The sequence below is a fragment of the Corvus hawaiiensis genome, chromosome 17, assembly GCF_020740725.1.
Source record: "Corvus hawaiiensis isolate bCorHaw1 chromosome 17, bCorHaw1.pri.cur, whole genome shotgun sequence".
Lineage (NCBI taxonomy): Eukaryota > Metazoa > Chordata > Aves > Passeriformes > Corvidae > Corvus > Corvus hawaiiensis.
In genome coordinates, this window is record NC_063229.1 from 7,291,437 (window position 1) to 7,319,404 (window position 27,968).

Below are 27,968 nucleotides of genomic sequence, written 5' to 3' on the forward strand. Positions count from 1 at the left end.
TAGTCCTTCAAGCCTGATTTATTGATGCTCTCATGTGAGATCTCAGCAGTGTAAGATGCTGCCTTGAGAAAGAGATAAATCAGTAAATCACAGGAACATGGTGGGTGTTCCATGAGTGGGGAGAACCCTTTGGCAGGGCCACCCCAAGCCCTGAATGAGCCCCCCCCAGCAGGGCTTGAGGCTGTTCCCCTTCTCTGGGCCAGCGGTGAGGCCAAGCCTCTGCCCACCCAGCTGCTAGGTCTGCATGAAGAGGTGGAAGTTGGTCCTGGTAAACTCCTGATGGATGCTGTCGAGTAATTTGTCTGAGTCCTGGGGAATATCTGAGAGGACCTGCTGCCCTGGGATGCAGCTCTGCTCCGGGGTGTAGGTAAACGTGAACGAGCTGGAGTAGATGAGGCCATCATCCCTGATGAGCAGGAGCGGGACCGTGATGGGATATCGCAGCCACCTCCAGTCACTGCCGAAGGCAGAGACATCAGGAACAACACACACAAGGGACTTGGGGCTCCTGGCAACAGTGCAGGGGAGGAAAATGTGCATTAACCGAGGAGGGTCCTATGCAGCAGCAGCCAGCAGTGAGTGATGGCACTTCTCCTCCATCCTGGAGCTCAGTGTGAAGCCTCCAGCCAGTTTCCTCTCTCCTCCCCCGTCTTTCATTCCTCTCTGCCAGGGTTGCTTGGTTGTTTGCAGCTCCCCAAAATCCCTGTTGTCCCCCACCCATGGCTATCCCCAGACAGCAGCCAGGGCAGAGAGCAGGCACCAGACTCATCCCTGCCTCTGCTTGCAATGCCTGTGCTTGGTCCTGCAGGAGGGGCAGTGCAAGTGTCCTTGTCCCCAAGGTCTGCAGCCACATCCTTCCCAGATCTGCCCAGCATAGCCCACACCTGGCTGCTGTTCCCTGCCTGCTGCCCGGCTCCCTTATCCGTGTTACCTGTACATCGTCTCTGCTTCCACATCTCCAAACCAGACCTTGAGGTGTGCATGGAAATACTCCCCCTGCACCTCCAGCATGGCCACGTCCCCGCCTCCCGTGAGCTGTGGCGGGCAGAGCGTGTGGCAGTGTTATGTGGTGGGGTGAGCCACACTCCTTCTCCCACGGGACACTCTGCCTGTGCATCCCATTCCCACAGCACCCCAAACCTGGGAGATGCCACAGGGTGCAGGGGCTCAGGAGCAGAGCAGCCCGTGGCTGTGCCTACCTGCAGGGCAGCGATGAGCGGCACGGGGCTGACGGGCTCGCGGACGCAGGCCAGGCTCTCGCTGAAGGTGTATTCCACCGTCTCCGTGCTGATGATGGTCCAGCATGAGCCGTCGTTCAGCAGCTCCCGGTTGGCTTCCTTCGGGCAGGGAGATGCCTGTGGGGAGTGCCAGAGCTCCAGACACACTGCAGTGGAGATGGTGGGGAATGGGGCTGGGATGCCTGGCTCTGCCCTCAGCGTCTTGGTTCCAGCAGGTGACTGCTTTGCTCACTGGGAAATGGGGATAATGATTCCTTTTCAAAGACCTCAGTTTCAATGTCCCCACCAAAGCTTTGCCATGATTCTGGCCTTAGTTTGGATGCAAGACCCCTCCTGGTGATATGTTCGTCAGGCACAAGCAACACAGAGGAGCTTGGAGAGGTGGTAAGGGAACACCCTGGGGGTCCTCACCTGCTCCTGCACTGCCATACCTGGAACTGGATCACTTTCTCCGTGGAGAGACACAGGTACATGCGGTCACTGCCTTGGAACTGGAAGGCACACTTGTGGAGCTGGGAGATGGGCTCGTCCACGTCCAGCATGGCATACTGCTTCATCACCTTCCGGATGATCTGCGGGCGGCAGCATCGCCGGGATGGCACCGCCGCTCAGAGCCGTGGAGCCGCCAGCTCCGTGTGCCTGACAGGCAGGGATGGAGCTTACCAGGGGCGGCAGGGTGACGCCGGTGGCTGTGCAGACCAGCTGGACCACGGAGCCGTAGCGGATGTACCCTTCCCGCAGGGGGAATTCGCTCCGGGCGCAGCGCTCGTCGGCTGGCCGGGAAGGAGAGAGGCAGAGTCACCGCCCCGAGCAGCCGGGGAGCAGGTTAACCTTGCCAGGCACAGGTCTGGCCGTGCTCCCGCTGCTCTCTTACTGCTTTCTCTGCTCTGCACAGGCTCGCTGTTTGGAGAGACCACCATTCCCTGGGAGCCCAGCACGGGAGAGCAGGACGGGGATGCAGTACCTTGCAGGGACACCGCTGGAAGCAGTGTGGGCAGAATGCTGTTGGGCTCTGGCTTCTTCCAGGCAAGTCACTTGCTTGGATTTGTGAACCTCCAGACCAGTACAGCTCTTGCTGCCCTGGTCACAGCCCCTGTGCCCTCAAAGCCAGTGGGAAACGTCCAGAGACACACCAAGAACGCCGGGCAGAGGTGAGACTGAGCCAGATTCCTGCACACCCAGGCTAATTCCCACCCCTTTTGCTCCCCAGAACTGGCTTTGCAGGACGGGAGAGCCAGGGCTGCAGGCAGGCTGCCCTGGGCATGGTGGCGTCAGTGTGCCCCGAGGGTCCTTACCCAGGTGGAGGGTGAAGGCTGCCCACTGCCTGGCGCTGGCGATGAAGGCTCCCCCCTCCACAGACAGGTACCGGGTGCTGACGGTCTGGGAGCGCAGGCGGTTGAAGAGGGACACTTTGGAGCCCGAGGAGATGCAGACTGTGGGGAGAGGTGGCTGGGTTAGTGCTTGCCAGGACTGAATGATGGCTCTGTCAGGCCCAGGGAGGACAAGCCCTGATTCCTGGGGTACCCAGCCTGGAAGCAGCCAGCACCCTCCTCTCTGTGTGAGCACAGGTGAGGCCCACGGTATGGGGAGCACACTGGCCTCAGGGCATTACACCTCGTGATGAGTGAACATTTGGAAATGAGACATCATTATGTCCAGACACATCCTCTTTTGGGAGTTCCCATGGGCTTTGGATCCAGCCTGGACCTCCCCAGAGCCAAGCCGTGAGCAGAGAACATCCCATCCTGGGCTGGCACCCACTTTCCTCCCCACAGAGCCATTTCTGTACGCACGGTCCGTGTTCTTCAGCGACTGCTTCTTCTGCGAGGGCTTGGAGATGACCTTGATGAGTTTGCTGTGGAAGGTGCCGATCTCCTGCCCGTTGCTGAAGAAGAGCCTCAGGACCAGGCGGAAATGCTTGCGCTTGTCCGTGTCCGAGATGTACAGGGCCTTGGCACAGCTGAACCCCTGCCAAGGGCACAGAGGGGCTGCCAGCAGCTCCAGCCCAGCCCCACCAGCCATCCTCACCCTCCTCACTGCCCCCTGAGGACATAATAGTGCCCTTTCAATGAGCCCTGGGTTCATTTAAAGGGAGAAACGACCAGAGATGTTATTACAGGTGGAACGAAGAGCTGGGGATCGGCAGAGGCTTTATTTACACTGGGGGCAGAGTATTCCTTATGGAAATGAATGTTCATGTGTGATTTATCCCACATAACACGAGAAATCGCCCTGGGTTTATGGTTTCCCCCATCCTGGCCGATATGCTGTGCCGTAGCAGCAAGGCAAGCACTGTGGACAAAGGCTCTTTCTGTGAAGTTCCTGGCCTGGCTCAGACCCCGTGCTCTTCAGGGACCCCAGATAATGCTTTTTCTCCTTTTTTTCCCCTCCAATCAAAAGATGCCAGAGCTCTGCTGAAGCTTTTGAACTTTGGGATCAACTAGAGCTTTTTTTTAAAACTGTTTATCTGCAAATGAAGGACCAGGCTTTCATTTTGTGACAAGCAGCAGTGCTGCTCATCAGGAGAAGGAACCAGAGCTGAGGGAGCTATGCAGATTTTGGCAGCCACAGGGCTGTTGACCTGAAAAGATGGTGCCAGAGAAAGACAGGGATCTTTGGGCTGCCTGGACTGCTGCACATGCCACAACAGGCTGGCAGAGTGGGAGTGGGGAGTTATGGCTAGGGGGAAAGAACTGTGACATCCCAAGGATGGGGAAGGTGTGACATCCCAGGGTGTGGGGTGATGCTGGTGACAGCCCAGCCCCTGCATGAGGGGGATCCCCATAGCCCCAGAGAGCCACAGGCTTTACCTTTGCATCTGGCTGCTCCTCAAAGTTGAGCTTCTGGGTCTCCATCAGGCTGCTGCTCATGCTGTCCAGCCCCATGTACCCACACACCCGAAATCCAGCCTCCCCCAGGTCCCTGGCTGGAAGAGACAAGGAGAAGCACGCTCCAGCCCCCACAAAGGCTCAGCTTCTCCAGGCGTAGACCATGGCCAGGCTCCAGCCCTCCCTGGGTCTGGATTTCAGAGGGCTCTGGCTTGAGCAGGAAAGGAGTTTGGGGGACCAAAACCAACATAAATGGAGTCACTCTCCCCTTTGCAGAGGCAGAGGGCAGCTCTCCATGGTGCAGGAAGGGAGGGAGGAGAGGTCCAGGGATGCTGCCCAGTGCTCACCTTTTATCTGCTCCTGCTTTAACTTCCATCCTGGCCCACTCAGGTAAACACAGGGTGGGGGGCAGAAAAACCTGCAGAGACAAGAGGGCATTTTCTCACTGCCTTTCAGCACCCTGAAAAGGTGCTCTGGAGTGGCAGGATGGCTGTGCTGAGAGCAGAGACCTTCACTGGGGATCACCAGCACCGGGAGCAACCCTGCACCCCGGGAGGCACATGGAGCTCAGCGAGGGGCTGGGGACCCTCTGCCCTGCACCGCCTCCAGTGCCTGGTTCCAGCCTCAACAGCTGTCACATCTGGTGGTGCCGCTGGTGGCCATGATCCCACCGGTGACAAGATGGCCCTGGGATGGGAGGACAGGGACCCTGGCACCCGTACCTCCAAACCCCCCAAAGACAGGGAGGGATCAGACCCCTGCCTCTGCCTGACTGCCACGTGGGAGTTTCAGCAGGTTGGGAACAGAGTTTGCATTCACAATCAGTTTTGGAGCCCAGTGCAAATAAATCTATAGCCAGGAGTTTGGAAACCCATTTTCCTGTGTTTTATTTGGTTTTCCACTGTCTTTGCACTTGTGTGAATGGTGTAAATTCATCCTCTATTGATACTGGGTAAAGCACTAGCAGAGAAAACACCAGTGCAGGGGCTTGGATATTTTGGAGCTCCAAAGTCCTGGGTACAGGTTTATTTAAACAACTCATCCACTGTACAGGCCCCTGACTCCCACTGTGAAGGAAAATGGCACCAGCACCTTTAACCTGGGAGCTCTATGCAGGTTTTCTCTCCCTTTCCAGACCTGCCATCTGATTTTCACACTCATCCTTTGCATGGGGTCAGAAGCAGAGGAAAGAGGCTGTGATGAGAGGGCTCCCTCCTGGCTGGAAGATTCAGTCCTGAAATAACATTTTTATCTGTGGACCAGCAGCCCCTGGCAGGAGACTGGATGTGGTGAGGACTTTGTAGGCACAGCCAGCCCATCCCAGAGCTGTCTCCTGGGGTCGCTGGGGTCTGGGTGGTTACACCTTGGAGGCTGAGCTCGTTGCCTCATAGCTATTCCATACTCAGTAATAAGGGAGGAGTATTTATATCACAAGGATTAATGGAGGATTAATTACATTGCAGTGCCGCAGTCTGACGTCACTGCCCAGGAGTGGCAATTTTGGACATTCAAGCCAGAACCTCAAGGTGTTTTTGCAGTGTGGGAAGGATTTTCAAAAATAGCAGCTTTTTGGAGACCACTGGCATTGATGGAAATGCCTCAGTCCCTGCTGTGGCCATGCAGATTTTAAGACAAGAGTTACAGGGCAGTTCAAACGCTAGTCTTTCCTTCTTGGGGGGTGAGATTTGAAAAGAATCTTGACTTCTTTTACTTTGTCTTTCTTTACTGCTTCATGGAAAGGATCTAACCACTGGGAATGTCTAACTGGGATGGATGCAGGTTGGAGCTAATGCCTTTCTCATGTTATTCAGTCCATGGAGACTAAATGATGGCTTTGGATGCAAAGATGTCGTCAGTGAATGTGGAGGGGATATGTCAAATAATTTGCTTCACCAGCTTAGAGCAGTGAAATCCAGCAAGGCTGGAATCGAGTTTTAGGTAGCTGGGTTTAGAAGTGGCTATCAGAGAAGCTGGAACAATCTCCCACCTTTTCTCGTTGCCGTAGGACTTCTGTGCCACTTTGGCGTGTAGGATCAGCACGGTCTGGTCTGCTGGCAGCTGCAGGTACCTCCGCACGCTGTCCTGGAGCAGGCTGGCTTGGTATGGGTTGGATCTACAAGACAGAAATTCCTTGGCACTGTGGCACCAGAGCCAGCTCCCGCCCAGCCCTGCAGGGAGCAAGGAGCTCCCTCCGTGTGCAGCCTGATGGGGTGGGGAAGGTGAAAAGGCTTTCCCATCAGAAAGCACTGGAGCTCAGCTGCTCTAAGAATGGCGCTGGCATTGAAAAATATGAAGTTTGGATGATGGAATAACTGCTTCTTCAGTTTGCCACCAAACACACACAGGGCATTTCTAAGACTTCCAGCCCTGTGCAATGATGGCAATACTCTAACTGATTATTAATTTGTTTTCCCACCTAAGGTGCTCAGTGCTGTATGGGTTTTGGGTGAGTTGGGAAGTGATGCTGCTGAGCTGTGAGTGCAGCTGGGGAGCTGTCATGCGAGATGGAGCCACTCATTGACTTCTGAAAGGGATGTTGGGTGGAAATAGCTGCATTTTTCTCTGAGACGTAAGACGTAGGTGGTTCTGCTGATTGTTTCTGCTCTATTAACTAGAAGGAGTTCCCAAGCACCTGGCATCTAAGTCTGCTAACTCGGTAGGTTGGGTGTTAACCAGCTGGAGAGAGATGAGGTAGATCTGAAATGGCCTGCTCTGCCACCTGGGACACGTGTGCAAGGACTGGGGGTGCAAGGGGGGAGAGCTCTGGGATGTCAGCTGTGGACACCTTCTGTGGTGCTGGCTTGCCTTCAGAGGAGGTGAGACCACTCATTGAACAACACCAGCTCCTGCCCTGCTGAAAGCCCCTAAACCCCCTGAATGTGGGACAGGAACATTCCATGAGTTTGGGATATTTGACTGGATAAGATGAAACCAGAGGAGGAGGAAGAGGAGACGCCTGTGCAAGAGTCTCTCCTTGGCACATCAGACAATGTGGCCACTGGGAACATTGCTCCTACCAAGGGGAGCCAGCCTGGCTGATGATGACTCTCCTATCAGAGACAAAACGGTGGCCAGAGAAGGCTGTGAAGCCCCAGCCACAGTGGAAAACACATGGCAGAGTAACTGTGAGAGAGCATCTGAGGGCTGTGGGAAGCACTGGGGGATGACTCAGAGGTGAAGGGGCATCAGCCATGGCCACGCACGGAGCAACTTGCAAGAGGTGTGCAGGGAAGCATTCCCATTAAACAGTCTCTCGGCTAGAAATGGAGAAAAATTGAGGGCATAAAGAGTCAGATGTGTCAAGAGAGGTAAGTCTGGTCCTGCCATCACCCCAAGGCAGCGTCCTCGTGGTGAGCTCCTCTGGGCTCAGAGGCCAGAGTAAGCTCCCAGGGAGAGAAGCTGCAAGCAGTCATCCCAAGCAGCCTTTTAGAAGAGCTCACCTGCCAACTCTGTTCTTCCCAGTGCAACACATATTTTAAAAAGGCTGTGCCCCTTACAGCTTTTAGCACCCATGTTGCAATTCACTTTTAACACATATCACTTCAGTTCCAGCTTTCCCACCTTTGGATGGAGCTGATGCTCTCCTGTTGTATGTGGAAGAAAAACACTTGTCCCATACAAGCAAATATTTACCCAGTGTCTTCTCTGAGCAGTGTCACGGGGCCCTGACACTGTGCACTGCACAGATGTGCTCTGTTTGGTTACTAGATGGGCGATATAATCTCCTGCCCTCCTTGTTCCCAATTCTTTATCCTAGATGTGGTAGCTGGATCACTAGTAAACATAAATCAACAGAACTCTGCCAGAATCAGATTTACAGCCAGGGTCAGTGTCAGTGTCACCCACAGCATTAACTGCTACTCTGTGCCTGGAAAATGAATGTTTTATGGCCATTCCTGACTGCAGAGCACAGGCTGCCACCAAGCTTTGCTCTTGTGGCAGCCCCAGTGCTGCTGCCAGCACAGGGCTCTGGACTCAGCCCTGGCTCACCCCACAGCACTCACAGCAAGGCAGGACGAGCTCTTTTGCCAAGGCTGTACCTGTCCCCTCCAACCCTCCATCGTGGTGCTGGGAGACTGCTGCCCCAGCCCACTCAAGCAGAGCTTTATCAACCAGTATCCCACCAGTGTCCACTCCAGGGTGGGTTACTCAGTCTTGCTGAAAAGCTGCACTCCAGCCTTTCTAGCCAATGAATAGTTTATATTTTTGCACAACCAAAGAGATGCCATAAGCAAGTTATTTAATCTTTTTCCATAATGGCAATCTGCAGCTGTTTCACTCCTCTGCTGCCAAGCAATGGTGTGATTTCAGCTTTGATCCGCCTTTGCTATTTTTCCCTTCATACAAAAGCACTATTTGGGAATCTCTCAGCAAAACTTTGGGTTGGTTTTGGGTTATTCTTTTTTTGGTTGGTTGGTTGGTTGGTTTTGGGCTTGGTTTGTTTGTTTTTTTTTTTTTCCAGAACAACGGATTATGATTGGGATAAATGTGGAAATGCATCAAGGAAATTGGCCTGACCCTGGATACTCTTTTACACTAATGCAACACAGTGTTAAATGAGTACTGAACCTTGCTGGCTCCATTCAGTAGCATTTCACCCTCAGTTTGTCAGAGACAACGGGCACACAGCAGGGAAGAACCAGGCTGGGTGTGTGAATTTTTTCCTGGTGAGTCTCATCATTCAGTGTGCTGTGTAAAATTAGGAGTATAGTTTTGGGTCCTTGTGTCTCAGCTGCAGAGTCACATGCTCCATCCCTGTTAGTGTCACCAACGCAGTCACCAGTGCCCACCCATACAGCTTGGGGTCTCCCTGTGGGGTTCCTCTTCCATTATCCCCTTGGCAAAGAATGGAACAGCCTGGTACTGAGGCCAGGCAGTGGCAGGGAGTGTTCAGGAGCAAACTGCCAAGACCTGTGGATTAAGATGTGTGCTGGCAGCGTGGGCAGCAGCAATGCTTGCTCTGCAGAGCCTCCTGCAGCACTGGCTCAGGGCAGGGCCAGGCTTGTGCAGGTATCACTGCTCCCTGCCATCCATACGTAATTCCAGAGGCACGTGGGTTACTGCCTGGAGCTTATTAAAGAGCCTTCTGGAACAATTACCCACATGCTACTTACTGCTTGAAGTGGGACTGTGCATGCCAAAGGCAAGTAAACAGACTGTAGCTCTTCAGGTTTGATGTCCAGCTGGAGGAACAACTACCTAGAAACTTGGCTTTCTTTTCTTTGTCCATTCTCTGCAGCCCTTGCCTTCCAAATTTTGGGGCTAAATTGTGTCAGTGACGCACTTCTGAACAGTGCTTGCCATTCTGCCCACAGAGGCGACCACCCAGCATCCATCATCTGGTTTAAATTTATCTTCAGAGAGTCAAAGGGCTATTGCTAAAGCAGCTCAATATACCCACTTGGCTCCTTCTGGCACCTACAGCCTCCTCAGGGTTACAGAGTATTATTCACTCCTTCTGACATTTATTATATTAAATTATTAAAATGCTTTGGTTGTAGTGCAGTGTTAGTTCAGTGTCATGTTAGCAGCACCACACGGGCTGGGCCCTCACAGCTCTCGCTAAAAGCTGCCTTTTCAGAGGCTGAGGTCTTGGCCGGGGCTCGGCTGCTCTCCACACAGTTGGGCATTATGTAGAAGAAGGGGAGGAGCGAGGGGGGATGCATCACCCTTCTCCTACACCGATTTCTGTAAGCTTTTCCCCGTCCCTGCTCAGCCTGGCATCACTTACCAAGGCTTTTCCTTTGCTTTAGGTCAGGATGTGCCTTAGGAGAGGGTGTGAGTGCATTTGCGGTGCATCTCTAGGGTGGCTCTGCCCTGGTGCTTGAGGTGGGAGAGACCCAGGGCACCATGGGGGATTTGCAAGCCCTGGCCGTGTTGCTGTGCCCTCTCCCATGGGAAATGAAGCAGAAAAGGAGGAGTGCTCTGTGTGCTTTCCACAGGAGACACACAGCTGGACCACCTTGCAAAGGGCCGTTTCATGTGGGCACACAGAGAACCCAGGCAGGCGCCGAGAGGCTGTGGTAGGGTTGGACCCCGCAGTCCCATTGCTGATTTTAGGAGAACTGATGTTTAACACCGCAGCTGAAAATGACCCCTCTCCTTCCCAGCAGCAAGTGTTTAGGGGCATCACTCAGTGCTTTGTCCCACCTCCAGCTGGGAAACGCTGCTCCCTGTGTGTGGGACATATCCTGGTCCTCACATCACCTTCTGTGTGCGCACCCTTGGGCAACCACAGGAGCAGAAAAAGCACTTTACAAGCACTGGGAGAAGCAAACCACCCTCTGCCCTGCTCCTTTTCAGTTCAGTGAGCTTCACCAGCTCAGTCTGCTGAGGAAGGGATCTGATATATTTGGTCCCCTGGGAATGAAAGTACCCGACTCTGCAGACCAAAATACAATCCTGGCAGCTATTGTTGAGAAACTGGGTCTTCACATCACCTCTTTATACAAGAACTGTAACTCATAGTAACAGTGTCCCCAAGTGCAGGCAGCACTGAATTGAAGTGCAGGGATTTAATTTGCTGCTTTTCCCCCCCAAAAAAGGAGGTGCCATTTGCCTCTCTCAGGACACAGCTGCCCTGAAGCTTGCTGGGGACTTGCTGCCACAGAGGGCAATTGTTCTTCCCTCAGTTTGGGGAAACCAAACATCCTAATAAAAAATATCCATTTTAGAGGTCTGGGTTATATTTTTGTGCAGATCAGGGGAGAAAACGCCTGCAGTGCTCTTGGGTATGGAGTCAATGCAATGTTTATGCAAAAGGAAAAGCCATTAGAAATCACAGAAATGAGAAGCCTGCAGTTTCTGGCTTCCCTCATTTTTCAATACCTCCTTTAATCCAGACCAACCCAACCCACAGCCCTTGTATACGCATGGGTATTTATAAATCCTGTATTTTCCTCACTGCACACACAAGTGAAATTCAGCCTTTTCTGGGCCTGGGGGATTTATCTACCACACCAAGGGCAAACAGTGGCTGAGAGCAGGAAGCACAAAAATCCTGCGGCAGTGAGCTCTGCAGGGAGCGGGGCCCAGCTGGGGCAGGCACCCCAGCAGCACCAACACCCCCAAAATGCACACGTTTGATAAAGCAGTATTGGCACATCTGCTAGAAAATTCAGACAGTGGGGGTGACTTCCTGGAGTCTCTTTTCTCTGCTCCTCGTGTGCAAAGAGGAAGGGAAGTGCTGTTTAAAGTGCCACAACACAGTCCTATGAAGCACTAAAGGTGGTTCCTGCCACCAGGTTGATCCAAGTGCTGGGAAGAGGTGGAGGACTGGGAAGGTCTATTCCCGGGTTTCTAAGAAGCCTCTGCTGATGATCTCCAATGCACATCAGTTGACATTCTTGATGGAAGCTTAACCTGAAGCTCTAAAGCCCTCCAAGCTCTGGTCTGAAGTTTTCTGATTCAAACTCACCTCCCCACACTGCAGCCACTACCTGCTGACGTTCCTAAACTTTCAGGATACTGTAGGTCAAATGGATATTAAGCTTAGACTCTTTTCCCATGAACTTTAGAGTTTGTGGGGCTCCCAGGTGTACTCCCCCACCAGAGGAACAGACAATGAAAGAAAGGAAAAAAAAAAGAAGAAGAAAAGAAAATTAAGAAAGAGAAAAAAAAAAAAAGAAAGAAGAAAAAAATAAAAATATAAAACAAAGAAAAAAGCAAAAGAAGAAAAAAAAGATAGATAAAAGAAAGAAAAAATATAGAAAGATAGAAAAGAAAAATATAGTAAAATAACGAAAAAAATTAAAATTAAATAAAGAGAAATAAAGGGTAAAAAAGGAAAAATAGAGCAAAATAAAGAGAAAAGGAAAATAAAACACTAAAAGCAGCAGGGCCCTCACGCCTGTGAGCTCCCGGCCGTCCCGGGCCGCGCACCCCTCGCTGCCGCTTCCACCTGCGCGCAGCTCCCGCGGGGACCCGCACGGGCACCACGGCGGGGCGGGGGCAGGTGGGAGCCCCCGAGCCGCCCCCGCCGGCACAGGCGGCCGAACCCCCCCGCTCCCCGCGCTGCCCCGGGGCCGGGCCGTGCCCGCCCCGCCGCCCCCCCGCTCCCCCGCCCCGTTAAATGCCCGCGGGGCCCCGCCGCCTCCCGCCGCTGCTGCCGCCCGCGCCCCGCACCGCCCGCAGCGCGTACCTGAGCCAGCAGCGCGGCGGGGAGCGGCTCCGCGGCCGGCACGGGTGAGTGAGGGGCTCCGCGGGCACCGCCGCCCCTGCGGGAAGGGAGAGGAGAGGAGGAGGGTGAGAAGGCTGCGGGTGAGTTCGGTCCCGACGGTCCCGGTCCCGATCCCAGCCCGGCGCGGCGGGGCTGTGCGCAGCGCCGAGCGCTGCTGCGGAGATTGGCAGCCTCCGAGAGGGCTTTTTCTTGGAGCCGGGCTGGCAGGAAGGGGAGCGTCAGGAGCAGAAAGCAAAGCCGGGAGGAGGGGAAGAGCAGAGCCTTTACCCCAAAGGTTTTTTCTCCCCATCTGTGGGCTGGAGCCTTCCCGAGCCCCGGCCGCACGGGCTTGGTCCCCGCAGCGGTGCCGGGCTGTGTTCGGTGGGGCGGTCGGGGCATGGTACCCGCTCCGTCCCTCGGTGCTGTTCGAGGGATGTGAACTCTTCTGCGCTGTGGGGATGGCTCAGCCTGCCTGCCCTGCTCACCTTTTGCCTACCTGCCGGGCAGGTCCCTGCTTATACAACCAAGGATCTCTTAGCAGAGAATAATAAGGTCTGGTACACCTGGGCAAGGCATGCTGAGCAATAGGATATCGAGATCCTGCAGAAAGATAAGCTCAGAAGTGTACCCTCAGTTTGTTATGCACCGTTTCTGCACGACTGGAAAATTGGGTCTGTGCATACTCATTTGCACAAGCAATCACCCACCTTCGGCTTATCATTCCAACCGTTTCACGGGATAAAATTAGCTTTGGGCACTTCTGTTCCAAGCAACTACACGGGAAACCTTGTTTGGAAAATCAGATTATTCTGCACTCATCGCATTTGTGTGGACACGCACTCGTGTGAGACCAGCGGAGCTGAGCAGATACACAGTGAGGTGCTATGTGCTCTGCTGGGGTTTTGCCCCTCATTCTGCAGGGACAGTCTTTGCTGTGGTGCAGAGAGCTGCTGAATCCATTCAGGAGGCAGGCTGCAGAGTGGGAAGCGGTGTGGCTGAGGAGGCTGGCAGGGAAACAGGACTGTCCCATGTCGATGGAAGCCACCACATGTGTGCAGTGGGACTGAGGGGAGCAGGCGTCCATGAGAGGGGCCTGTTCTGAGCCCCAACTTTGAGAGGAGGCACAGGGCTTTGCCTCTTTTGCTTAAACACACCTCTTTTGCTTAAACACACCTCTTTTGCTTAAACACACTGGATTTTTGCTTCACTTAAACCCAGATTATCCACAAAGTTATTATGAAGGTCTCCCTTTGGGACCCCTTCCTGTGGGACCTGCTGTAGCATCTCTTGATAGTAAAGATTTTTTTTTCTTTTTTCAAGGACAGGAGCAATTAATCCCAGGCAGAGAGTGTGCAGGTTCTCAATAAAAAGTAGAATCTGCATTTCACAAGCAGATTCTTGTGATCTCTGCAGGAATTCATTAGATTGCTGTTGATATCAGCAAAAAGCTACGTGTGGGGAAACCTCTCAGATCTCGGCCCTGATATTTGCCACCAGGATATGGATAAATTCAGCCTCATCTGAAATACAGATTCCCATTTGGAAACCATGTGACAAATCTTGGTGTTTGCAGTAAAACAACACTTTTCATCGAAGCAGGCAGGGTATTGCTGCATCCAACGGGAAAAAGCTGTTGTTGATTTTTGTGGAAGTTGTAACTTTCATTTGTTGTTGAAGAATTAAAGAAACCGTATGTGCTCAGTACAAGATGGGCTCAGGAGCTGCCCTGGTTGGCAGCCGTAGCAAACAGAGGAGCCGTGGCCAACAAGGCAGCCTGTTGTAGGCAATCTGTGGTCACAGAAGATGTTTGTGCTCTGATTGCTCATAACATAGCGTTTCCCTTGAGGGTGGCATTAGGGGTTAAAGGTTTTCAAGAGAAGTCTTTGTTTAAACATCTTTAAAGTTTCCAATAGGGGCCTCTTTGTTCGCTCTGGAGCAGCGTGCCTGCCGTGTTAAAAACTCAGTGCTCATAAAATGCCATTTACAAATGCCTGATGAATAGAGCTGAAACATGAAGGGGAGATCAGTAGTGTTTGTATCTACACACACATGGGACTTACAGACAAGCCCTACCGTGACTGAATAAATGGGACCTAGAAAAAACACGGCAAAAAAAAAAATAGATGGAGTGGTGCTTATAAAGAAACTCATAAAAGTCAGCTACTCCCCCAGCACCAGTTGGGCCCTCTCATGCCAGATGTCTCCTCCAGCCAAGCCAGAAGGCTGAGTGGCTGCTGACACTTGTCATTACCTCTCAGGAATCATGTTTTCTCCACTTTGGCCTCCAAACAGTAGCAAATTGAGCACTTGGGCTCCGTTGGGAGCTCATGCAGCTGCCATAAGGGTTCCACTGATCTGCTGGGCGTGGGGACCCCCGACTCAGTGCTCACCAACCCCATGCTGTGGGCTGGTGAACATTGCCCCTCTGTAGGTATTCACAGCACAGATGTACCTTTAGGTGCCAAGTCATGTTTTTAGCTGTTAGAAGGCTTTGGTTCTCTCCTGTCTTGGCTAAATATAAAAGGTTTTAAATCAGCTCTGTTAAAGCAGGAGAGGGTACAGGTGTGTGCTCAGGAGACTCCAGAGACTGGTTCACAGAGAAGGCAGTGTTTCCATGCGGGATGCTCTGGACTGCTGTGTCTTACCCTGTGTCCGAACCTTCATGGTTCTCACACAGCTTGTCCTTCCTGGTGTTTCTTTACTGGAGTCTGAATCCATCTTCCCCACCAACATTCTGTCTTTGCCTGCCTGTCTGCAAACCTCTGATCCTCTTGCCTTGCAAGCCCCTGGTTGCGCATACGAGTCCATCCCTAGCCTGGTCCCTCTGGTGCCCATCAGGGAAATCCATAGGGCTCTGCTGTTGTCCCTTGCAGAGAGGTGGCAGTACCTCCATTTCTCTCCAGACTTCAGCTTTTCTCTCTCTGGGCTGCGTTGTACTTTGCCAATGTGTAAGTTCAGGAGTCTTTGAGTGTAGTCTGTGGTCCCATAGGAGTCCATGGATCCTGGCAGGAACCAGTGGGAGCAGATCTGTTGACAGCAGAGATAAACTGCTGTACGAGGGTCTGTTCTGGGCTGGAAAATTAGCCAGGGTCCACAAGTGGAAAAACTCTGCCTTTGGGAATTCACAGCTCGTACACCTGCAGCTGAACTTGGATGGCTTCCCCAAAGTGTTACCTGCTCTTCAGCATGGGCAGAAGGGAGGCCACAGCCCACTGTGTTGCTGGTGAAGCCCTTCTCTGGTGCATCTCCTAAGGGGTGATGGCATCCCAGTTCTAGGACACCAGTTCTTCTGCTGCCAGAGGGACATGGAAGCTGTGAAGTTAGGTGTGAGACATTTCCTGTGCTACCTTTGAGGTTCTCCCTGTGAAAAGTATCTACACAAAGCTTCCTTTTCTGTTCTAAGGAGGGACAAAAAGTCCCCGCGTGCCTTTCTGCAGCCGCCAAACGGTCCTCACCTTCTGCTATTTCAATTAAACACATAGCAGGATGGGTAGGATAAAGGGGAGAGGCACAACAATATTCTCCTGGTGTGTTTTCTTATGCCAACACATTGAGTCACATCTCTAGAGTGAGAAATATGATATAAAGATTTAGAGAAGGAGGTCAGGCAATGAATCTATGATTGCGGGGCTGGAATAGCAGGCGGTCTCTGTGGTTGTCTGTGCCATGTAAACTTCCTGGAGGTCAGCTGGGGATAGTGGTCCTAGCAGATTTGGGAGACAGATGTCCTGCTAGCAACTATCAATCTCATACCAGCTCTGCTGCATCAGGAGCTCAGCTGACAAATTCTGCACCAGCCCACTAGCTGATCTGGGCCATGACTCTTTTCCTTTGTGGTTGAACATGCATATTTCTGGGGAAAAAAATGCTCTCTAACACCTTCCTCCCAAAACAAGAACTTGGGCAGTGGATTGCTGCGTCAGCTTCTGGATGGCCAGGACATCCTTCTCTCCAAAGCTTGAAGTCTCTTGGCTCAGCTCAGCTGTCCTCCAAGGACCTGTTTGCAGAAGAGCATTTGCTTTTTAAAGAGAGTCAGTAAGGTGGATCTGTCCCTTGTTGATCACTCTTCACCAAAATCAGAGTATTCCAAGATGTCTCCAGTTTTGTTGAAAATAGCAGTTAGGAGATGGGCTGAGTTTGCCTGTTGTGCAGCTCAGGGGACAAGTGTAGCCTACAGGTCTTGAGTGGGACAGAGAGGAACAGAGAAATGGCACCAGCACTCCTGAAACAGGAGCCATCTCTGACACGATTAGTTGAACAAGGGGATTTGGCAGACATGTTTTCCTCTTGGCTAGATCTTTAACATTTTAATTTGCAAGTGAATGTGGCTTTTATTCGTGGCAGCTGTTGCCAAAGCAGCCCAGGTACACAGCTTGTTTCAGTGCAGGGCTGTCTGAGCAAGAGGCTTTCCTGCCAGGTGAGTGGCAGAGCACTGGGAGGTCTTTTAGAGGTAGACTGATGGCAGAGAAAGACCCCATGTGCTGTTGTGGAGAACATCTAGAAGGGGATGCTCTGTCCATTCCTACACCCAGCATTTCCCTCTCAAGGGGACTTCAAATGTCATGTCACAGTATAAACCTGTCAGGACTTGTATGAGTCCATGAGCTGTGAGTCAAAGACATCAGCTAAACAGCCTGCAAAAGGACCTGCCCTCCCTGTGAATATACAGGAGTGGGTCCCATAAAATGGGGACTAGGCTTTTGTGGGGAGCAAGCAGAGCAAAAGAGAAGTTCCTTCTGCATCCAGCAAGGTTTTCCTGTTACAGCACTCCTGCTGATTTGCTCCTGTAGGGTTTGGAGCCTTGATGTGCTGTTGGAGAAATGCAGCCTTGTTTTTCAACCAACGTGTCCTTCCAGGTGGCACTTGGCCCAGTAAAGCTGCCATAGAGCGGTAACCGGAGAGCACTGTGATGTCCTGGAAAGAGTCTGCTCTGGTTCTCCCACATGTGTTTGGGAAGAACCAAGGACACATCAGTCCTTAAAGAGGGGGGGAAAAAAAAACCACTTTGGGGCTGGAAATTCATGCCATTTCCATGGTCTTGATGTGCTTGTGCTCCCTGACTCTTCCTTGCTCTGAAAACTGCATTGCTGTCCTCTCTGGTGGGATTTGCCGCTTGTCCCCCAGCTGCTGTGGGGGATTAGCACTGAGATTTTGGAGCTGTGGTTGAGTGTAAGGTCAATGGTTCCTGTAAAATGGTCCTGAGGGTGGATTCAGTGCTCATGAGCAGCAGGGGTAGCACTGAGAGCTGGGCACCTGCAAGCAGAGAGCACCTTGAGACTGGGGATTATGCTGGGAGAAACCAACCCTTGGGCAACCCTCCAGGAGAGGGTGGATCCAGCTCCAGGGCTGGCCTGGGCCTCATCCTTTCACACTGCTTGCAGGTTTTGCAAATAGAAGGACAATGTGCCAGCAATTCATTCATGTTTCTACAGCAAAGTTTGGCATCGGGAGGTGCCTCCAAAATGATGTAAGTTGTCTGCATCTCTCCAGGTAGCTCTGGTTGCTTCATTGTCCCCTGGGGCAAGACCCACATCAGTCTTCCTCCCTTGGTCCCATGTGCATTTTTGGGCAGCCTTTCTCTCAGGCATGGACTTGAAGGATGATGACTTGCTGTCCTGCTGAGGACACCACAATTTTTCTCCCCATCCTTCAGCTTGAGGATGCTCTTGCTGTCTTTCTGCTGCTGTCCTGGCAGAACTCAGGTGTCCTAAGCAAAAGGACTATGGGTTGGGACTCCTGGCCATATTTTGGTCAGGTTTTTTTGACATTTTCATCAAGTAACACTGATGGAGTTGAATTTTAGCCTCCCAGAAGTGCCTGGTTGGGTCTCCACAAAGAAAAGCTCTGCAGAGCCAAGGAGGTTGCATGAAGAGGCAGGTGAGGAGGGTGATCTCAGCAACATCATGCCTAGGGCTGCTCTACCATCGGCCAAGGCTTCCAGCACAGAAATAGGGGCTATTAGATGGTAGCACATGTGGCATCAGTGCCCTGTGCCCTGCCACATGTGCCTGGACACATTGAGTGTGCCTCCTCCTGTGCACAGCCCTGCTACAAGGGGCAGCCCTGTGGCTTGGCTGGTGCTTGCTCACAGGCTCCCAGCTCTTCCCCACTCCTTGCAACACATGGTGATCCCCTGTCCTGGCTTCTTGCAGGGTCTAGAGCCAGCATGGCTCCATAGCCTTGGTCCACAACCTGCTTTCCTCCTTGTGACACTACGGTCAGGGCTTTTCCTGGGCTGTGAATGCACTTCCACCCCTCCTTTCTCCATCTTCTTCATCCCCTCTACAGTTCAGTACAGAAAGGCCCCATCCCTGTAATAGCAAGGAGGGTAGGGAGCTGGCAGCATTCCTCACCCTACTCCCTGCCAGGCCCTGTTCTTTGGCCTTGCCCAAGTGAGGATGTGCCCAGGTCCAACACGCCACCATCTGGATGAACCAGAAGGGGAATATTCAGAGTATTTCTGTTAACCTGTAGCCAGGAGAGAGCTGCCAAGGAGGCCATGCTGAAACCTGAAGCGGCTGTTTTTCCTGAGACTCAGCACTTGGCAGGGAGAGCAGACAGACAAGTGGTGGAGCAGGGAGGGATGCAATTGCCCGGGGGAGCAGCATTGCTGGTGGAGGTGCCCAGGGAAGGTGTGCTGGCTTACCTGTTTGTCTCTGGGGATCCATCTCCATGTCCTCCTTGGCTGAGATCACGAGGAGAGTCAAGAGGAGGTGACCCTTCTGTCCTTACATGTGGCTCTCCCCTTGGTCACCCTCCTTGCACCATGTACTGAGCATCTCCTTCAGCAGTGAAAGCAGTAACTGTTTCTCCCCTTGCACTGATCAGAAATGTCCAAGTGTCCCTCTCAGCTCATCTGCAGGGTTTGGCTGAGCCAGCCCAGGCAGCAGCACTCACCTTGCCTGGACCTTTTTTCCTTTATAGCTCAGTGTTATCTCAAGGTCTCTGGCATTGCAGCCGGCGCTGTGTTTGCCTTGCAGCACCTGCCTGCCAGCCGCTCGCTTCCCACCCATCTCCCTCCCACTCCTGCAGGGGCTTGGAGAGGGTGGCGTGGGATCCCTCAGGGTGCGAGGAGTCCCTCCATAGGGATGCAAGTCAGCCCCAGGGAAGTGAGGGCAGAGGGAAGTTGCCAAGTGTGGGGTGGTGGGAGAGATACTGGGGGACATCTGTCCCATCATCTTTGCTTCCCTGTCCCCTTGCTGCTGGGGCAGGACTGGGTGTTAAATTGAATCAGGGACCAGGACACTGTCCCAGCTGGGTCTCTGCTGCCAGGACCAGCACTGGATATATGGCTGAGCTGCCATGCCCTGCCCTGTCCAGGCAGCATCAGCCCTTCCAGCTGTGGGGAGAGCCAAGACTTCATCCAAAGCTGAGATGCTGTTAAAAATAGATCAGTTGTGAACTGGTTTTCTCTTTCTTGGTTCCTGGCCTGACAGCTCATTCCTCCCTCTGGGCTGTCTTTGAAGCTCTCTGGATGCTGTGAGACACAGACTCCATAGCAGCCTGCCGCTGCAGGGAGGTGTGGAGAGCACAGAGCTGCAGAAATGTTCCAGGTGGCATAGCTGTCCCAAAAATATTTAGTGGTTAGTGAGTGCTTTCTCCCAGGAAAGAAGCAGCACTGGAAAAAGAATCTGCTAAATGAACGGGGAAATGAAGCTGGGGGAGGAGGGACTGTTTGCCTCTCTGCTTGCCATGTGGTGAGGGGACACAGGTGTCTGAGCACTCCTGGCCACAAAGCAAAGCTCACCTCTGGAAGGCCCACGGCTTCCAGGAAAAGACCTGTCAGGCTGCTGTCCCTGCTCATCCCCTCAGCCAGAGTGATCCCACTGGCCCTTCCCCTGCACAGTTCTGCAGGAGCTCCTGGCACTGCTGCGGAGTCACTGTGTCCCAGCTGGTCCTGGGCTGGTAGGCTGCTCACCTCCAGGCAAAGACCACGTCTCTCACTTTGAGACGGGTATTCTGGATCCCAGTTTCCTCTTGTATCCCTTTTCTGTCCTCCTAATTCTTTAATATACTTTTCCAGGTGTGAACACTGAGTCTCGAGACAGCTTTAAGATGCAGCTGTGAAACCTATTATCAGTGTCCCTGCTATCAAAGACGTGGTGTTCAGGGCTGCACGTAACCACTGAGCAATTAAACAGCAACCCTGGTGATGAATTACAACTGAGACCTCCTGGGGCTAAATAAATATTGGCTGATAACTACTGATAAAATGAATTTTTGTGTGGTTTTTTTTTGTAAAAGCACCCTTCCAGTATCTGTGCCCAGTCCTGGCACTGCATGTCTCCTGGGGAGAGGCACATTATCTGTGGCATTTCCATCCCTAGCACCTTGGGTTTCCAACCAGAGCTGGAATAAAAATAAACTAAATAAATCCATGTCCCTGCAGGAGCCAGGAAAGGCAAGACTAGGCAAAGCAACCCAGAGGTGGGTGAGGAGGGAGAGAAGTGGCAAGCTGAGGTTTTGGGTAACAAGTTTAAATACCTTTTCCCCCTATGATCCCACCCTAAAGACATGAAAAAACTGTTGAGGGGCAGAATGTCCCTTGGAAAAACCTTCAGGACAGGGAGAGCTGCAGAGTGGTGGGGACCCCGAAGTGATGTGAAGGAGAGCAGCAGGCTGGCAGTGCCTGGGCACCTGCCCAGGGGAAGAGGTGTGAGCCCACCTGCCCAGGCACCCTTAGAGCCTCTGCCTGCAGAGGCTTCTGCTCTCCCAAGGGAGTTTGGAAACAGGCAGAGAAAGGAACTTCTTGGAAAAATTATCTTTGCCAGTGACTTTGAGAGACTTCTGACAAGGTATTGTCTGTGCTGGTGTTTCATCTGGGGGTTTCTCTTCCCATGCAGGAGTATAAGGAGGGCTGGTTCTCTGCATCCCTGTGTGCATCTTTCCCACTCCCCACTGGCTGCAGAGAACAGCCACACAGTCAGGGAAAAACCATTTGGCTGAACATCCCATCTGCCTGGTTTGCAAGTGAAAATAAGGCTTGTCCAACAGCCAGCTCCACCCAGAGCAGAAAATCAGACCCTTTGGCAGAGTGTTGCTACTGTAATGAAATTGAGCTGTGCTGAGACTGCCAGTCCTTGGAACAGGGATGATTCCATGTGCGTTCAGAGAAGTTTGGGGATGGATCTGTCAGAGCTGCTGCTGCTGCTTAGGGTTTTTAGCGCTGCCTGGGGACACCCACCACAGGTGAATGTTGCCCTGTGGCTCAGCCCACCTTCAGCACTGACTGCACCTTGTCTTCTCCCTGCAGCACATCCTGCCAGCACTGGAACTCTGTGGTCTTGCAGAGCCATGATGAAGCTCCTGCCTGTTGCCCCTCTCCTCCTGCTTCTCCTGACAACACTAGAAGCCAGACCAAAACCTGCAGGTGAGCTCTGGCTGGTGCGGAGTGCCTGGAGGGGAGAGAAGTGAGAACATCAGGGCAGTGGAGCCCTTGGAGGACAGTTTGCTGTGTGACGTGGGGGGACATGATGCCTCTTCTTTGGGAACATCCCCAGGAGGATGGAGGATCCCCCCAGCAGTGGGACCCAAACTTCCCAGTGCTGCCCCAGCAGGTGGGAGCTTGAGCCTGGCCCCAGCATGGTGGCTCTGGTGCTGTTGGCTCTGGGCACCTCCTCAGCTGCGACACAGCCCTGCTCAGGGCTTGTCACCCTCCTGCCCATGGACTGTGACCTCGGCAGGAGGCACAGCTGTGAGGGGAGGCTTCCTCCTTGCTTGACTTTCCAGGTGCAGGGGACAAAGCAAACCCAGAGGTACCAGCCTCTCTCCTCCCAGGGCAGAGGGATCTAAATCAATTCTAGTTTAAAAACAGTGAAGGCACCAAACGGAGGAAGGAGCAGGTAGGTATCATAGACCTTCAGAGCAGTTGAGATTGGTGTCATCCCAAAAGGACTCAAAGTGTTTCCTTAAAATTAGGGCCGAATTCTCCCACGCTTGGGTGCACACAGGCTAAGCAAAATATGTTCATTGGCATTTCACTTGCTAAACACTCTCCCAGTTTGCACTGGAAGTAGCATCCTTATGTCCAAGAGAGGCTCCTTGGCTCAATCTCTGCCAAGTGTGTGCCCTTAGCTTTGCTTTTTACTGTCTCATTTTCTGCCCTTGAGAAAACACAACCACAACAACCCACAGCCAGGGTATGTCTCCCCAGCCTGTTGGCTCTGCTTCCACTCTACCACCACCTTCTGTGGATTTACTGGGCAGTGGGAAGGTGCTGGTCTGTGGGGGCTGCCCAAACCTGCTCTCTCCATCCCTCATGAGCCCCCCCCAGCCACCAGGCAGAGATGTCTCTGCTCCTTGAGGACAGCCACAGGACTGAGCCTTCTCTTGGCCTTCTCCTTAGCACTGAAGTGCCGGACGGGTCCCCTGGACATCGTGTTTGTTATCGACAGCTCCCGCAGCGTGCGCCCCTTCGAGTTCGAGACCATGCGGCGCTTCATGATGGACATCATCAGCAACCTGGACGTGGGCCCCAACGCCACACGGGTGGGAGTGATCCAGTACTCCAGCCAGGTGCAGAATATCTTCTCCCTCAAGACCTTCTTCACGCGGGCAGACATGGAGAGAGCCATCAACAGCATCATCCCACTGGCCCAGGGGACCATGACGGGGCTGGCCATCCAGTACGCCATGAACGTGGCCTTCACCACGCAGGAGGGTGCACGCCCTCTGCACAAGAGGATCCCCCGCATTGCCATCATCGTGACGGACGGGCGGCCCCAGGACCGTGTCACTGAGGTGGCCACCCAGGCCCGGAACGCTGGCATCGAGATCTACGCCGTGGGAATCCAGCGGGCAGACATGAACTCTCTGCGGGCCATGGCCTCCCCACCGCTGGAGGAGCACGTCTTCCTGGTGGAGTCCTTCGAGCTCATCCAGCAGTTTGCCAAGCAGTTCCAGGACAAGCTTTGTGGTGGGTGAGAGCCGCTGATGTGAAGTGGCAAGGGGGATCCTGGTGTCTGCTCCTCATCCAGGCTAGAAGGTGACCTTCAGAGGGGTGTTTGGGATGGCTGCCCATGCCAGGAGCAGGGTAGATAGGGAGGCAACCTCCCCAAGGAGGTACCAGGACAGGGCACTGCACAGTGTCCGTGTCTGTGCACTGGAAATCAATGGGTGAGCACTGGGCCTGGCAAGGCTGGGGCTGTGTGGGTTGTCACGCTGGCTTCTGCTGCAGGGACAGGGCATATGCCAGAGCCAGGGTCCCCATGTGCCTGGCGTGCCTTTGGGCCACTCTGATGCCCCTTCTGTCTTGCAGGGGTGGACATGTGCATGGAGCGGGAGCACGGCTGCCAGCACAGCTGCGTCAGCACCCCTGGCTCCTTCTACTGCGAGTGCAACCCAGGCCACAGGCTCAACGTGGATGGAAAGACCTGTTCCCGTAAAAACCCTTTTTATTATCTGAACTTTCATAGGGAGCTTGTAGTTATGGGTCCCATGGAGGGAAGCTGGAACATGGCCAGGGAGGCCAGCAGCAGCCTGGGTGCTCTGTTCACTGGGCGCCCTGCCTCCCGGGTCTGTAATGACTGCAGACATTCAGCACTGCTAAATCCTGGCCACCTCTCTGAGATGGGACACTTGGGACTCATGTGGGCACAACCAGCTGTCTGTCAGATGAGGGGGTCTGGGCAGTGAATACCAGAGGATTCACATCCCAGCACCAAAATGTGCAGTGTTTTTTCCCTGGATTTTAGCACAAAACCATGTTAGTTGGTCTGACCACCACACCAGGACCTTTCCTTGTTTCATGGTGCTGGGAGCTGCTTTGAAGCCCTGGATCATTCCTGCCCCACTGCCCCAGCGAGACAGGAGGGTGATGGGTGTCCTGTTCCCCTGCAGCCATCGATGCGTGTGCGGACGGGAGGCACGGCTGTCAGCACCACTGTGTCAGCGTGCGGGGGTCGTACTCGTGCCGCTGCCGGCCGGGTTACTACCTCAGCCAGAACAAGAGGAGCTGCACTAGTAAGTGACTGTCTCCCTCCCTGTCCCTTCTTCATTTGCTTCTCATTCTGTCTCTCCTCTTGTCTTTTCCTTTCTGCCATCACTCTCCTTCTCTCGCCAGTGATTGATTACTGCAGCTTCGGAAACCACAGCTGCCAGCACGAGTGTGTGAGCATCCCCAACGGGCACTACTGCCGCTGCCGCAGCGGCTTCACGCTCCAGCCCGACAGCAAGTCCTGCAGGGGTAAGTCCTGGCGTGCTGCACGGCACAGGCTGTGTGTATAACACGTGCCTTTATGTCCTGCCCAGCCCCAGGGGAAGGGCTGTTCCCAGACCACCCTGAATGGGGATAACCCCGTGCCCTTGGCTTGTCTTCCAGCCACCGACCTCTGCAACGGGGTGGATCACGGCTGTGAGTTCAAGTGCGTGAGCACGGAGGGCTCCTACCACTGCGTGTGCCCTGAGGGCCAGCAGCTCCAGGCTGACGGCAAGACATGCAGCAGTGAGTATCGGGACACAGCTCTTGACATTCTCCTCATCTCGGCTCTGTGCTCCTGGAGAGGGCTCTGCTGAAACTGGGCTGGGGGGCTCTGTCCCCAGTTGGGACTCGAAGCTAGGCTGGAAGAGGGTGGAGAGCTGGCTGGGGTTGAGGGAGCACCCTGGTTGCTGTGTGGATGGATGCTTGTGTCCTCAGAGACACGGCCCAGAAGATGCAACAGCTTTGAGGAAGGGTTCAGGAAAAGAGAAACCTAGGAAAGACTTTCACGCAGTGCTGGAATGTCAGTGGAGGTTTTTGGGCTGAGTCCCTTGGGCACAGTCTGCTCTCCTTCCCAGCTGAAGTCCAGGATGTTCCCACAGTGTCCTGAAGCTCCAAAGCTCAGCCCCAGCCCCAGACACCTTCACTCTGACAGTGCCCATGGCCAGGCTGGTCCTTTCTCACCTTCCCCTGTGCCCACAGAGTGTGGAGCTGGGCATGTCGACCTCGTGATGGTGATCGATGGTTCCAAGAGTGTCCGGCCCCAGAACTTTGAGCTGGTGAAGCAGTTTGTGAACCGCATCGTGGACCTGCTGGAGGTGTCCCCCCACGGCACACGGGTGGGATTGGTGCAGTACTCCAGCCGCGTCCGCACCGAGTTCCCCCTCAACAAGTACCACAGTGCAGATGAGATCAAGAAGGCAGTGATAGATGTGGAGTACATGGAGAAAGGCACCATGACAGGCCTTGCCCTCAAGCACATGGTGGAGCACAGCTTCTCCGAGCTGGAAGGTGCCAGGCCTCTCTCCCACAACATCCCCAGAATCGGGCTGGTGTTCACAGATGGACGCTCCCAGGATGACATCTCCGAATGGGCCAGGAGAGCAAAGGAATCAGGTGCAGGGGGGTTGGGGAACCCCAAATTGCAGTGCTTTGGGCATCCCGGAATGATTCCTTGGGGTGGCTGTCTCAGGAGACACTGCAGTATCCAGCCTTGGGGAGCTGCATCCCAGGGCAGACATGCTCTGTTTTGACCACAGGGTCTGAGCAGCATCCTTCACGCAGCAGCCTGCACCACTGCAGTGCTGCCATGCTCCTGGCTGTCCTTCCCAAATCCCTGCTGTGTATTTGGGAAGCCCAGAGAAAATCCTGCATCCTCGGCTTTGCTCCCTCTGGGCTTGGGGCTGCTTGCTGCGGGGTGGCCAGCGCAGTGCTCAGGATCTATCCTTGCCACACAGGGATTGTCATGTTTGCCGTGGGTGTTGGAAAAGCTGTGGAAGAGGAGCTGAGAGCGATTGCCTCTGAGCCAGTGGAGCAGCATTTCTCCTACTCAGCAGACTTCACCACCATGACCCACCTTGTGGAGAACTTCTCCCTGAATATCTGCCCAGGTGGGTGCTCCTGGCCACACCCGGGGACTTGACCCCAAGCCCTCCTGTCCCCACAGAGCCAGTGGGGTGGTTTGTGTGTCTGTCACCCTGCATCAAGTATCCCAAGGCTGAGATGGGCTGGTGTGAGCCTAGGCTGTCTCAGGATCTCACCAGGCTGTTGTGGGGTCTCTGGGAGGGATTTGGAAAAGATGAAGCCAGGGGAATTAATTAAAAAACGGGGGGGTTAATACAAAATTATTCATGTGAGCGACCACCCCAGTGCCACTGCATGGGCAGAAGTTGGGAGTGGCACCCTGCCTTGAGGGATGCTGTGAAGGTGGCCTGTGTCCTTGTTCAGACCTGTGCTTCTGCGGCTGCTGGCTACAGGGTTACTGTGGGGGTCTCCCTGCCCTGGGACAGGCTGGGGCTCCCCCAGTCCCCAGAGACTGCCACAGGGCCGCAGATATGGAGTCAACATGCCCCCTGCCACCCCAGCTTGAAGGCAAAGTGAAGCTCAGCACTGGCAGTCCTTGGCACACCGTGACCACACGTGTGACAGCTCTGTGGGATGCCTGGTGGGATGCCTGGCAGTGAGCTTGCTGGATCAGCAGGGCAGCCTGGCAGAGAGCAGAGAGGCTGAAAAAAGAGGGCAAAATGGTGTGGAGAGCCCTGAGCCCTGGTGGGTGGCTGCAGGGACAAGGGACTTGTCTGGGAACAAGGGAAAGCCGGGCACTGTGGGGCCGTGGTCTGACTGCAGCCAAACCCCCCTGTCACAGAGGAGGGCAAAGGGGAGACGGAGATCCGCAGCCCGTGCGAGTGCGAGGCGCTGGTGCAGTTCCAGACGAACACCGTGGCCATCCTGCAGAGCCTGACCGAGAAAAATATCCTTTGGGGTGATGCCTGGGCTTGCCAGGGTGCAGGACAGCTGAGGACAGGGCGCACATGGGGGAGGGAGGGATAGATAAATGGGAGGGGGGAAAATTTAAGGCTCTTTTAAGGGGATAAAGCCCTTTGCCCAGTAGACTGTCTGGCTCATGCTTTTCCTTAGCACATTCACTTGCTCAGATGACAGCCAGACTTGAAGACTTGGAAAAGCAGATTGCCAACAAGAAGTGATCCTGGCAGAGGGCTGCAGTGCTCGGCAGGGCACAGGGATGGATGTACAGTAGCTACATGACATTGTTATTGCTAGGTTATCGTACAGCATCAGTGTTTGTTCTTGTATTGCAAAATCCCCAGGGAAGCGTGGACTGTATTTAAAAAACCAAAAATACTAAAAACACACAAAAAGGAACATGAACAAAGCCCCTGCTGCAAAGGGGTTCAGTTGTCGTTCCTTGGCAGGTCTGGGATGAGGGGGAACAGCTAGGTGGGCAGGCTGGTCATTGGACAGACATTGACACCTGGTGTCCCCCAGAGTGACTGGGATGGCACAGTCCCCCTGGACCCTGGCAGGCTGCTTTTCAAGAGAAAAAACCTACAGTGGTGTCACCCTGAGAGCTTCTGTTGTCTCAGCATCTGCTGCCAAGTGGCGGGGCAAGGACTGCTGGGTGGTGCAGGCAGCACAGGGGATGCCTGATGCCCAGCTGGCTCCCAGTGTGGTGCCCAGGTGGGCTCCCATGGGAAGGTGGGTGGCAGGAATTCTTAGATCCCCTTGCCCTGGTTTGGCAGGATAGTTTGGAAATCGGTATTAATCTTGTTTGGTTTTATAATCACATAGCAAAATGGTAATTATTCTTTCTATCAATATCTATGTGTGTATATATATATGTGTATTTAATTCTGAGAGCAGGGTAGTGCTATTTTTAAACTCTTCTTTTATATAAAGGAATTTCTATCCTGAAAATAAACACCCTGAAGATTTGTATGACATGTTCTTCTCCTTTCAGCTGGGCTGCAGGGTCACAGAAGCACCTCTGTGTCAGAAATGGGGTCTCCAGCTTTTGCAGCATCTCCTAA

General features: G+C 53.6%; 2 protein-coding genes across 2 annotated transcripts; one reads left to right on the plus strand and one right to left on the minus strand.

The window, feature by feature from the left end:
- On the minus strand, positions 1 to 19,116 carry RBPJL (recombination signal binding protein for immunoglobulin kappa J region like). Its single transcript, XM_048322178.1, has 12 exons — positions 18,871 to 19,116; positions 12,207 to 12,282; positions 6,054 to 6,179; positions 4,414 to 4,484; positions 4,049 to 4,164; positions 3,032 to 3,206; positions 2,534 to 2,671; positions 1,902 to 2,011; positions 1,670 to 1,810; positions 1,200 to 1,355; positions 932 to 1,035; positions 1 to 508 (listed from the first exon to the last, which is right to left on the minus strand). Exons 1-12 carry the CDS (start codon positions 18,896 to 18,898, stop codon positions 235 to 237), a joined length of 1,515 nt encoding a protein of 504 aa, XP_048178135.1. The 5' UTR covers positions 18,899 to 19,116; the 3' UTR covers positions 1 to 234.
- Positions 12,173 to 27,879, plus strand: MATN4 (matrilin 4). Its single transcript, XM_048322177.1, has 11 exons — positions 12,173 to 12,250; positions 21,478 to 21,594; positions 22,570 to 23,139; positions 23,482 to 23,604; positions 24,063 to 24,185; positions 24,286 to 24,408; positions 24,544 to 24,666; positions 25,123 to 25,536; positions 25,878 to 26,030; positions 26,786 to 26,890; positions 27,067 to 27,879. Exons 2-11 carry the CDS (start codon positions 21,519 to 21,521, stop codon positions 27,123 to 27,125), a joined length of 1,869 nt encoding a protein of 622 aa, XP_048178134.1. The 5' UTR covers positions 12,173 to 12,250; positions 21,478 to 21,518; the 3' UTR covers positions 27,126 to 27,879.
- The last annotated feature ends 89 nt before the right edge of the window (positions 27,880 to 27,968 follow it).

Excerpts from the sequence above, each read along its gene's own strand:
- RBPJL (XM_048322178.1), bottom strand. The coding sequence starts at position 18,898 with ATGGAGATGGATCCCCAGAGACAAACAG. Across the intron at positions 3,207-4,048 it reads AGGAGCAGCCAGATGCAAAG|GGGTTCAGCTGTGCCAAGGC; the intron begins GTAAAGCCTGTG and ends TGCCCTTGGCAG. Across the intron at positions 1,811-1,901 it reads GCGTCACCCTGCCGCCCCTG|ATCATCCGGAAGGTGATGAA; the intron begins GTAAGCTCCATC and ends TGCCGCCCGCAG.
- MATN4 (XM_048322177.1), top strand. The coding sequence starts at position 21,519 with ATGATGAAGCTCCTGCCTGTTGCCCCTCTCCTCCTGCTTCTCCTGACA. Across the intron at positions 21,595-22,569 it reads AGCCAGACCAAAACCTGCAG|CACTGAAGTGCCGGACGGGT; the intron begins GTGAGCTCTGGC and ends CCTTCTCCTTAG. Across the intron at positions 25,537-25,877 it reads CAGGAGAGCAAAGGAATCAG|GGATTGTCATGTTTGCCGTG; the intron begins GTGCAGGGGGGT and ends CTTGCCACACAG.